The sequence below is a fragment of the Bombus impatiens genome, unplaced genomic scaffold (assembly GCF_000188095.3).
Source record: "Bombus impatiens unplaced genomic scaffold, BIMP_2.2 scf_0216, whole genome shotgun sequence".
NCBI classification, from domain to species: domain Eukaryota; kingdom Metazoa; phylum Arthropoda; class Insecta; order Hymenoptera; family Apidae; genus Bombus; species Bombus impatiens.
In genome coordinates, this window is record NT_176635.1 from 62766 (window position 1) to 75944 (window position 13179).

The window sequence follows — 13179 nt, forward strand, 5'->3', positions numbered from 1 at the left end:
CCGCACATGGACTATTTCTGGCGACAGAACGAGGAGCTGCAGGAAGGCCAAGAACCGAAGAACCCGACACCGATGACGATCAACGTGTTCCCTGACAGCAACATGGTTAGCAAGGTAAGCGAAAATTGAAGTGTTGGCATCGGAAGGGCTGAAGTTAATTGCTGTCTCATGACGTGAAACATATTTTCGTCGAAGAATTAATTAAAATGAATTTGACGTCGATTATTATTTTTCATCTAAATTTGCAAGTTAAAAACTTCGTTCAGATTAGTCAAATTATCTGAATTCAAGCAACTCGAGCATAAATCTGTTAGTTAGTTGTCCTCGAATATCCTTTCAATTTTCTATTCTTCTTTTCATTTGACATGTCACTTGATATCAAGTCATTTGGATTCAAGTAACCTGACTAATTAGACAAGGTTTTTACGACTTCAGACACGAATCGATATTCAAATAACGCCCTTCCTAATATATGTAACAAGTATTTGTACGATGCCTGTTACACAGTGTAATTACAACATAATACGTGAGATATCAACATAATTTGAAAAAGAAATATAAAATGTGAGTAAAATAGAAATAAAGATTCGTCAGCTGATTCATTGACTCGCACTGCTACGAGAGTGTTTTTCGTACAAAATTAACTTGTAAACTGTAACTGATACGTATTTTGTAAAATAAGCTTCGATCGACAATCTCGTGCATCTTACCTCGTCTTTTAGAATCACCTGTTCTAAATTCTAAGTATCACCCATATTTTCTAACACACTGTATACATATATGGAAACTTTCACCGCGTCAATTTTACCTGGTGACGCGACGCGACAGAAACCCTTCGGAAAGGAAAACCAATGAAAGAAAAAATGATGGGGTGAAGAGAAGGCAGCGAAATGGGCAAGCACCAGGGCGGAGGTGGCGTTTCGATGCATTTTAAATTACTCGTTTAATGAGGCAAATCGAGCCGGATTGAAGTAGCTGGTGCATTAAACCGGCTAGTCGAAGCTAATGAGCGCGATCAAAGACCAAACTTCGGCTAACGACGCCGGATGAGTTTTTATTCTGCCGGTCTTTTCATGGACACAGCGTCGGAAAAACAAACGAACGCGGGTTGATACGAATCGAACGGGGTTCGCCGATTAAGTCTAATTAAAATTGTCGACGAACGTGCGTGACAAGCGTAAAGGATTATTTAACGTTTCTTTATCTTTATGGCGCAATTAAAATTTTTTTAAGCGCAGTTCCTGCCCTTGTATGTATGCGAGGTTAGTTAAATTTAAATCTCATGGTAATTGATACAGTACGTTGGTGCTCATGCTTGATGCAAAAATATGCATCGATATGTCGGAAAGAAAAAACGGGATAAGGAATTATAAAGGAAATGTTAAACGCATGAAACGTATAAAAAGTCTTGTGCCAGAGAAAAAGGCAGCGATTAATATTATACATATATCGATGAACAATAAACGGCTTACGACCGTTCGCGGCTAAGAATATTAACGGCGATTAATCTTTAGGAAATAAGGAAATCGTTTAATTATACGATATGATAATATTTATGGAAGCAACAAATTTATTGCCTGCTTCTTAAAGTTTTTTTTTATGAAGATATATCCACTAACAGAAGTGTTCGAGCATTTAGGTATAGAAACTTTCTATGAATGTTTCATATCTGCAGTATAAAACATTTTGAAATCTCGTTAGCTCTGTAATGTCTCATCGACGTCACTATCACGACCATACTCGAAAAGTTTGAAACAAATGCGAATAGAAGGTATAAAATACATATTTATTTTAAATATACATTTTTATATTGGTTTCATATTTTATCGATATATTAACTGATATATTTCATTACAGTTTCATAAAATGCATATAATGTATATATCGATAAAAATTTTCTGCGGTAATTACTCAAATATTTCCACGAGTCACTGTATATAGTCATAGCAAATCGTAAATTAAAATGTTTTATAAATATAAAATATAAATATATATTTTCACATTTTCGTAAATTCATGTGACATTTGAACTCCATAATTACGAACTTTTAAACCATTACAAAATGCATCGGCGCTCCCTTTTTGATTCTTCTCCGAACCATATGTTGCTGATCGCGAAATATCACGGTTTTAACAGAAAATTCTTCCCTCCAGAGGCGTAAAAATATTTCAATATTCTCTCTGGTCCTTGCAACCTTTGGAGGCTTTTATTTTGTTTGATATGTATATATATATATCTTTTTTTTTTTTTGTTTCGTTATCGTGATGCCCCTTTTGCGGCATTTTTACACAGTTGCCACAGGAAAGAACGACCGAATTTTCGCTCGTTGGATTTTCGCTTGTTCAAACAAACTCGACGGTAGTTTCGTTAATTTATCGCAGACATTGCGACGTTCGACGTTCTCTCGACTGACAACAATCCGCATGTAACTAATACCCGACAAATTACTAGGTTTAAACACAAATTCGAACATTTACGTTCATTTTTCACGGAAAACTAATGTTTCTATATTTGTCTATATTTGTCGATTTCCTGGTTTCTATGTCTCTAGTAGCTAAGAAATGTATTTTAATATGAAATTGTTGAAAGTGAGAATAGATAAATTCGAAGATATAAACTTCTTGGAAATAGACAACAAATTTGTAATATTTTATTGAAAACTAGTAATATTAAATTAATCTAGCTTAATTAATACTAGTTTGCATAATTAGGGTTGTAAATATCATTGAAACGATCAAGAAGATGGCAGAAATATTTCATTCAAAAGTGGAATAAAAGCATAGTATCATTGGTATGAGATTAATTAACAGTATACTAAAGTTTAAAATTACTTCCTATAAAACGTGAAACCATTTGAAGGTAATTGGTCACTTCACGTGTAACAGCTTCACGGTATATTCGTTAATTATTAATGATGATATTGCCATTGAAAATATAAATAAATAATAAAAATATATATTATATGTGCACATGTAATAAAAGCGTTTAATAATAGCAATAATAATATAAATTTTCCACAATTGGATACTTGAAACGAATCAAAATTAATTAATTACTTAAATTTATAGCAATTTAGCAGCTTTGATTGCTGTTTAAATATTAAATTATAAACATCAAGCATGTTCGTACATAATATATTTGAATCATCTGTCGTAAGATAGAAAACAAAATTATACTAAGGGAATGTAGAACAATTAACCAAGTTAAATCCAGTTTTCAAGCTTTTTCGCTATTTTAAGCCATTCAAAAAGACAATTACGGTATAATAGAAATATGAAGTTTTATTTCATTTTTCTTCCGTATAATACACGAACATATTGCAACAATTTTTTTTTTGAACGTAGAGGTAATTAAAACGCGTGAGTTTAGCAGGTAATTAGAATAGAATGCTAAGTGACGTCAAACTCTCGTAACACTTGAATATTCGGGGTACGGAACGCAATTGCACGTTTGCTTTTCTATTTTTTTTTTCTCCTCCGCGTATAGCGTTTCTTTTAACATCTGTTGCGCAAAAAGCGCAGTTTCATTGAAAAAACAAAATAAAAAAGAGAAACACGAATACATACTATATCGTGATTTTACTGTATATTTTTTTACAGCTGAATCGTTATTTCTTAAATACTTATATCGTTGCCTTTTCACTATTACAATCACGATATTGCATTTACTTCGTCGTTACATTACTGCACCTTCACCATTACATTTTAATCATCGCTAGGCTGCGAATATGTTTTCGAGAGATTTTTAAACACATCAATACATTCGTTACGAAATTTAGCGAGTGAAACAAATCTCTACGCAAATTTCATCTCTTCGGTTGTGCTTCCAAAAATATAAATTTCTATAAATATCCGCACATTTGCACTGCTGTATTTGGAGCGTTATATTTGTACAATAATATCGCACTTGCACTTATAGCATTGCATTTCTACTGCTGCAATTACATCATTGCTTATATCTCGTTAAATTTCTATGATTTCACTTGCACAACTGCACGCGTACTATTAAAAGTACACTATTGTGCATGCACTAGAGAATTGCTATAACTGTTTAACTGCAGCATATGTGCGAAATTAACTGTTCTATCGGAAATAACCCGACCGAAATCGAATATCATTCCCAGTAAAGGATACGTAATATTTTCCCCAGGCGATCGCTGACGTGGTCGAATCGATGAAATGGAACTCTTTCGCGGCTGTGTACGAAGACAACGACGGTTTATCGCGGATTCAAAAGGCTCTGTCACTCAAGCGAACGAAAGACAGCGCTATCACTATAAAAAAACTCAGCGAAGGGGTGGATAATCGACCAGTTCTGAAGGAGATTCGCGCAATGTCCATCTGCAATGTGATTATCGACGTCAAGCCGAGTAACATCATCGAGGTGCTCTATCAGGCGATGGAGGTTAAGCTGCTGGCGGACTACTGTAATTTCTTAATTACATACCTGGTATTACACCACATTCTACATTATATGCGTAGATCTTATCGAGAAACTTGTAACTATTCCCTCTAATGATCGACCCAATCCACCTACAATTAGTCGTAGAATAACATGGGGTTGCTGATTATTCTTTCGTAGATTAAGTTCCGAGAGCATTTTGATTTAGAAATTTACTCATAAGCTTTTATTTATCATAATGCAAATTAAGATTTTTCAGGATTAACAGTAAGTTTATCAGATTTATTATTTGTTAATTAAATTTCTTTATAAGATAAGTAGACTTCCTATAGTTAATCGTAGAATAAAGTAACAAGTGGAAGAAAATTTGCCCCTGGTTACATCGTCTGTTCGTTGTAACAGAGTTTAAAAACGGTCTTTACAAGATCGAGGAAAATCCATTTTTATGGTGAAAGTAATTAAAACTTCGGATTAAATGTAGAAGTTTCCAAATTGTTCTGAAATCTATGATAATATCGGTAATGATTGATAACTATCACCAATCTTATATGAGTTTCCTTAATCATGCTTAATTACAAGTTTACCTTTAGAGTAAGTTAATACGATAGTTATAAAGCGTGTCTAATCGCGAACGACTAAACGGAACAACATTTTGCTCTCTTCTGTTTATCCGTACAAGAAACTGCAAATACGTTTCCTACGTTTCGTGGTCTCGTTTTTTAACAACGGATATGTTTCGGAAAATTCATTTGTCCGCATTTAGAGGTAACGAAGTTCAGACGATGGAGAGAGATTTACGACTTCGAACAATGAGCGTTTTGCGAGCTTATTTTAGATTCTACAACGCCCGCGTCGGTTCCATTTGTTCAAATAATTCAACAAAATCTACAGCGCGTTAAATCGGAAATTGGGTAGACAGTGTAAAAATTGGGAACTCCGCGTTTTATGAAATTTAAATACATTTAAAAATTGACTTATCCAATAATTAGAAATATTTCTATTCTATTAATTGTTTCAACTTCTGAAAGATTGTATTTAATCGTTAAAACATTACACGGATCTCAGGTTCATTTCACGCGCGCAAAAATGGCTTCGTTTTATAGTCAAATTACAATTCTCAAGTTTACAATCCTCGACATATGGAACGAAAAAGAATATGCTAGGCGTGCGTCCATAGAAAGTTCGTATGACAATACTTTCGCTTCACGGACAAGATTTATCGAGTAGGAATTAATCGTAGTGGACAGTAAATGTGTTAACTTACTCTAACCAAGCCAATAATGCCAATAATCTCGTCTATTTATCCAAAATCGACACGTATCCAGTCACTGGTGTCCTAAAGATTTTCTGGACATCGAACCGCGGACAATTAGCAGAGATAATCGTGAATCGAACGCGGATTTTTGATGGCGGCCTTTCCCAGGGAATTTCATTAATAAATCCATGAAACGCGTTGCGGTCACGTTCACCGCCTGGCGTAGTGACTGCATTAGCTGGTTACAATCGCCAGGCTTTTTATTAAACGTAGCCATAAATCGCCGCGAGTAATTGTTTTCAGCGATACGCCAGTAATAGCGTGCCGTCTGAACATTCCATCGTTCGCCATCATTCCCGCGGAATACGCTTTTTATGAGGCATTACCATCGAGCACGTAACAATACCTCCACAAATAACGACGTTCGCGTCGCGTCGAGGGTTTTCGCGCGAGGCATATCGTTTCTCCATTTTATTCTTTTTTTTCTTCTTCTTCTTCTTCTTCTTCTTCTTCTTCTTTCACCCTCCTTACTTTCTTTATTCCGCGCTTTTTTTTTGTTCCAAAGCGGAACAACGTATCGACGTCCTCCGGGAGACGCGCAGAAACGTCCCTTTTGTCGAATTGTGCATGTATCTAAAGACAATGCGAACTTTCAGGGAAAGTTACGAACTTCTGCGATTTACGGGGGAGTTCGACTGGAAAAGGAAACTAGCGCTGCGTCTTTTTAGAGATACGTTTGATGGAGGTGGATGGTGTAAGGTGTTGCATGGAGGTTGGTTAGGCTCTCAGAGTGGGAGTTTTAGATGATTGTTTAGGTCAAACGATGGAAGGTAATTTAGATAAAAGAATCGTTCGATACATATCACTGACACGATATACAGGGTGGTTGGTAACTGGTGGTACAAGCGGAAAGGGGGTGATTCTACACGAAAAAAGAAGTCGAAAATATGGAATAAAAAATTTTTTTTTTAATTTTTCCATCGAGACAACGATCTACAGTGAGATCCGTTATAACGTACCGCACGTGTACCGAGCGAAAATTCAAAGTCGATTTTCTCGAGAACAAAGCTACAAACGAAAAATTTTTATTCTATATTTTCAACTTCTTTTTTCGCGTAGAATCACCCCCTTTACGCTTGTACCACCAGTAACAAACCACCCTGTATATAAGTGTCAATTTTTTAGATAATAGGAGTTCATATTTTTATTGTCTTTAAATATTTTCAAATCATCTTTATCGTTCCCTAAAATCAATCGGTGAATCTTTACGAAATGGTGTAAGTAATCGTAAACTGTGAAATAAACTTAAAAAGATCATCGCTATTCTCTATCTTTAAATTTATGCAGTTGGTCAATGTAATCTCTTGAACGCGAAGGGCATTTTATGTGATTCGCCCTAAAAAACTACATCTATCTACAGTAGCGGACAAAAGTTTAAAACGATGATTTGTAAACCGGATTACAAACATCTTATACGCATATGGTTCTTCTATTCAGTTTGTCTCTTTGAAATAACATAGCTGTATGTTTGACCTTCGTAACCTCAGAACCGTCAGTTGTTGAATACAAACAATGTAGAAGTTACAACATTTAGTTACCGCTTAGCACTTGTAAACAGTGGACATTAGTTTAAGACGATCTGTGTAAAACGTGAGTGTGAGTACAGTTTTTGAACATTTTGATTCTGGAATGTCAAAATCATTGTTTAGTGTACCTTTTATTGCTTAAAATTCATCTAGGTAGGAACAGACTATGGGTAAATCAAAGTATTTACTTGAAAACGAAAGGGAACAAATCGTAAGGCTGCGAAAGCAAAGTAATACCTTGACCGAAATAGCAAATATAGTGAACAGGACAGAAACGGCTTGTAAGCAAGCTTGGTATAAATTTTTAAAGGCAGGTATGTATTGCGATTAACCGAAAAATGGAAGACCACGGAAAACAACGCCGAAAATGGATCGCCGGATTCATCGATTGAGCGAAAAGGATCGTTTTCGTAGTGCAAATAATATTATTGCTGCGGAGATAAACCATAATAACGATACACAAATTCGATAGCGATACACAAATTAGTGCTAGAACTGTTAGGAGAAGATTAGAAGACTTTAACTTAAGTGGGCGAAAACCCCAAAAGAAACCACTGCTGAGTTCTACGGATCGAAAAAGACGACTTGCATTTGCTAACGCTCATAAGCATTGGACAAGTGAGTATTGTCAAAAGGCATTGTTTTCGGACGAATCGAAATTCAATCGCGTCTCTTCTTATATGGTATGTTATACCATATGGTATATGGTATATGGGATATGGTATGTTAGTCGTCGAATTGGCGAAAGTTTGAAAACACAGTGCGTTTTAAAAACTCTTAAACATGGTGGTGGAAACATTATGGTGTGTGCGTGTTTTTCTCGAGGCGGCCCTGGTCCGATATGTCGTATCAATGGAATTATGGACCGTTTTCAATACATGGGCATACTCAAGAACACAATGTTGTCTTTTGCACGCAACAATATGAGTGATGATTTTATTTTTCAAAATGATAATGATCCGAAGCACACGGCTCGGGTTGTGAAACAGTTTCTTGAAGAAGAAAATATTACCGTGCTGCCGTGGCCGTCGCGATCACCAAACATTAAATCAATCGAGAATTTGTGGAGCATCATAAAAAAGACAGTACAAGATTATAAACCGAAAAATTTAAATGAACTTTACAATTGAAATATCTTGGAGTAATATTACGGTAGATCAATGTAAAAAATTAATAGTTTCTATGCCAAGAAAATATATACCGAAGTGATAAGAAATAACGGATATTGAACAAAATATTGAATTTCAACAAAAATTGTGTATATTTTCTTACCAAAAATTAATATTTTTTGTGTAGTCTTAAACGTTTGACCGACGAAATATTATACAGATTTCGTTCCTTTTTTATAACAGCTACTGAGCAAAATATCAAAATGAAATTTTTTTTGTAAGTGTATAAACAAATGTCTAATTAGTTAATACCAAAAGTAGAACACTGTATTTATATTTTTTATGGAAAGTAAATCAATTATTTATTTCTTCCATTTCATCTTAAACTTTTGCCCGCTACTGTATATATAAAATTGTTTGAGGTAAATTTTCATCCTTGAACAATAACAAAATTTTCTTCTACTTCAAATAAGCAAAAATTCGGCTTCCTTTTCACTTTCATTCAAACGCGTCCGCCGGTTATTTTTCTCTAGTTCCTCTTTAAAATTGCCGTGTTCTAGCTTTAAGCTATAGATGAAGCACTTTGATCACGGCGACAGTTCGACAGAAGTTGTAGGGACGCTCCTCTCTGGCGTTCGCAAATATTCGAAATTTGTCTGTGTATACAGAGGGCGAAGCACCAGGAGGAAAAAGGCGTGTCGTGTCGTATGAATTCGTGAGGAATTTCACGATGCATCTATATTTGTCCGGGCTGTCGAGAAATTCGTGGAAGACACCTCGTTGAACGGCGCTAAAGCCAAACCCGAGACACCAAGTGGACCCACATCAACGTCACTGTATCTGCCGGCCCGATGCGATGCTACGATTTCGATAACCCTGAATACCTTCTCCTCCTTCTCCGCAGGGTCGACCTTTACGAGTCAGCAAATATGTTCTAATTATAGTTTCAATGGAATGGGAAGGGTTGTACACAGCACAGAGAATGTAGTTAAACAACAACGTGTTTGTCTTCTGGCCGCTTTAGATTAATGGTTTCAGAGAGAATTTATTGAAATACACAGTGCTTCATGGGTAATGGTTCGTTTTATTGGATAATTATTTATTTCAGTGTAATCCTAGTTATGAATTTTATTTGAAATTATCGTTTCAGATAGAATTTGTTTAAATGGTAGCTTTTGGAAACGAGTATTTTTTATTAGACGGGTATTTAATTTAATTTAAATTTAATAATCTAGTTTATTTAAATTGTTTTTACGAAATGAAAGGATTAACTTGATTACTTCGGAGAAGATTACAACTTTGTAATTGTAGATAGCTTGGCGTCAGTATCGGGGAAGCTTATTACATTTCGTAACAAGAAGGTTGGTAACAACAAGATTGTAACAGTGTTAGTGCGAAGCTGACCCAAGTCGCGCTATTTCATATCGTATTTTGCCATTTCTCAATAGAACAGAAACATAACAGAATCATCTCCTGTCTAAAAATGTACTAATTTTATGACCAAAAAGTTGTAATTCGGTGAAATACGATCGTAGAGAGGTACAACTGGATTTATTTGTACGTGGGATATGAAAACTAATTTTCTTTATCGACGAAAGACAGTGTAAAATGGAAGGAAGGAAAGGAATGACAAGAAAGGAAACGAAAGATAAATCGAAGGCAAGAAGAAAGAAAAGGGGAAAGAGATTGCAGAAAGGGAGAGAATCGACCAATATTAAGAGAAAGGAGAGAAAGAAAAAAGGAGTAGATTGGGCAGGAAAGAAAAGGAAAGCACAGAAAAGTAAAGGAGGGAAGAAGGAAATGTGAAAGGAAAGAACGAAAGGGAAGCAAAGAAATGAAAAAAAAAGAAAACGTATTTCTTTATAAATATCTTTTATTTAATAATTGTAAATTGTAACTATGTGTACAATTTATTTTATTCTCTTCATCTTTTATCATAATCACCTTCTCATAATTTCTTATTTACACCCACAGCATTGAACCCTCGATCAACATCCTTGATTACTTCGCTATACGAGAACCAGGCATCGCCTAAAGGCGTTTATCTACAGTTTCTCGACTTTCCGAACAAAAATTACTAAAAAGAAACCAGTTAGTCAACAAACCATCAGAGCACTTCCGCGATACGTCTGGCCTCCGTTTACAGACACACTTCTTATAGTTAGCACAGAGTTCCAAAGTTATTTCCCGCTTGTTGCATCGAGATAACAAGGAAGCAAGGCGAACGACCGTTCAAACGTTGGTCCGCTTAAGATTCCAGATTTCACGGTTGCTGGTGTATAGTGATCGCTCCTCGTCGAATCAGGTCGAGCCCATTGAGACGCGTGTACACTATGATGGATCGCGTTTTCAGAGGTCAGCGTGAATTGGCCGAAACGTCCGAGATAGATGACGCACTATTTGGAGGTTTGGCTCCGCCGCCAAGTAAAAATGGGACGCGGCTGGCAATTGACACTTTTTAAAATTATGTCGCGGCTAAAGCTAGGAATTATACACAATTTGCGTGCAACATAGTATATAGAGTGAACCACAGGTTTTAATCACCTCCGTTATTTTCGCTGTTAGTGGACTGACCGAGATTCTTTTTGTCATAAATAGACCGTGAACGTTTATGCATTTATAGGAAATTTTAATGTACTCGTTACATTTAGAGGATGAAACAAATTTCTGGTTAGATTGTATTCTTTTAGTTGCGTTATAAATATATAATTGAAACAACAAACAAAATTCTTACTTCGGTATAAATTAATTTTCAATGTCGCTTAATAAATGCAAATTTAGTATTAGAAATTATTGTGATTTTTTGTAGCGTTGTCTGGCCCATATACAAACGTCGATTGTAATCTAATAATTTTTATATCGCGTAATTGCAAAGGAGGAGTGTAACTTAAGCTAAAAGAATGTAAGACTTAAGCTAAATTGTTAGACTAATTTTTGTTCTATGTCATAATTGTTCTATGTTACAGCATATATAACTTTCTATATTTTCAACGCTATTGTCATATTATGTTCAATACTTCTATGAATTGTAGGACTCGACGAAATTACCCATCTGGGAAGTGCGAAATAAAACAACGACCAACATTACAGGACTCAACTTGCGGGAAAATGACGTAGAAGGAATTAATTGGGTAAATATAAAAAGTTTGCTTTTTAAAATAATTAAATATTCTTTATTTCACATAATTTAAATTTTATTTCAGAACAAATTCATTTAGTTACTCTTTATTTGAAAAATGGTTTCTTTCTTTTATTTAGTAATAGAAACCTTTAACAAAATTATTAATTTAGTGGTGTTGATATTCTTAAAACTTATTCTTAGAAATTCTTAAAAATGAATTTAGTAATCGTCGATATTTCTGATGGCGATGTTCATATATAACAAATATATATTTCAGGTGTTGATATTTTTGGTACACAATGAACGTAGAGTACATGATGGTTTTTTTATGAATTGGCTCTGTCGGGACTAAAATAACTTGATTTAAGCTCCCAAGAATGTTTCTTAAGATCGTAGAATTTTATAGCTGAGACATTTCATATAATATTTTCTTAATCAAATTAATATATGTTATGAACTACTTTTAAGAATTTAAAATTTGCTAAGAATTTCATCTTCAAAAATTGATAATAATATGGCGTACGTATAATCCAATATATTTTACATTAAATGAAAATTGATTTTGTCGTTCCTTAAATTTTTCTCCATTATCCTGCACTCTGTAATATTAAATTCCACGTAAAGAACTATAAAGAACAACCATGGGCATAGCAGTCGATACGACAAAAAAGCAGAAGATAAATGAACGTTCGATAAAGCTCATTTTTCTTGAATGAGGGGAAGACTTTTCTTGTAATCAGCAAATTAAAAATTTCTTTATTCAAACATATTCTCTAGTCATATATCAACTTACAACAAGCTCATAAGATTTCAGTCATTAGAAATTTCGTTCTAATTAAAATCCGTCACAATTTGTTTTCTGTCTTGACAAAACCATATGTATGTTACTTTATTTATACCTATTTTTCAACAATACTACGTTTATGCAGAAACTCCACGAGCAACATTTTGCTGTGCGATATCGTTGCGATCAAGTGTCTGTCTTTATCGTTCTTAACAGAGAAAACAGAAAAAGGCACACGGTGAAATTATTTGACTGATCCTTTCTAGCTTGAAAAATAAAGGTATCTTCGAGAGTTTCTTCAAATAAACAATACAAATAAATCAATGTATTACTTATAATTAATGCATGCGTACATATTGAAAAATATGATAAAAAATGTTGAACTTTCCTACGACATTCTTCTTCAAAGTATTCACTGCAATAAAACACTGCAGTAATTCTAACGTACAGTTAGTATGAAATCAATAGAAAAAAATGAAAAAGCGAGAAATAAGTCTCTATTACACCACATCGGAAAAAGTGGGTTAGAAGAAAGTTAGAAACAGCTCTTCGGTATCTATCCCCAATTTCTTCAATCAATTTTCATGTACGTTTTCCCAAACTTTCAACCACAATGTTTTTCATATGAAAAGGGTCGCTTAAACGGTGGTCCATCGGACCTCGAGGTTCGAAGTAATTTCTTCATTAACTCCATGGTACAGTGGAGTATCGCGTGTTCCGCTTCGAGGATACAACAACGTGAGGCCTTCCGTTTTCCGGAAAATCTACCCGCGACACGGTACTTCCGAGCAGCTGACGGCCTGCCTTAATTTTCGTTTCATTAGCTCCCGCCAATTCACTTTGTATCGCGGCCCTTCGCTGAATAGAGAGGCGTTACTACACGCTCGCAATATCGTTTCCCTTTCTCGCATATGCTAACACGG

The 13179-nt window shown here is 34.9% G+C and overlaps 1 protein-coding gene across 1 annotated transcript in view; it reads left to right on the forward strand.

Annotated features, from left to right (window-relative positions):
* Positions 1 to 13179, forward strand: part of LOC100743662 (glutamate receptor ionotropic, kainate 2-like) — a 75364-nt gene that overhangs the window by 52465 nt on the left and 9720 nt on the right. Inside the window, exons 5-7 of the mRNA XM_012383371.3 lie at positions 1 to 114; positions 4150 to 4449; positions 11384 to 11482. Coding sequence (XP_012238794.1) covers positions 1 to 114; positions 4150 to 4449; positions 11384 to 11482 — 513 coding nt within the window. The remainder of the gene's footprint in view (positions 115 to 4149; positions 4450 to 11383; positions 11483 to 13179) is intronic.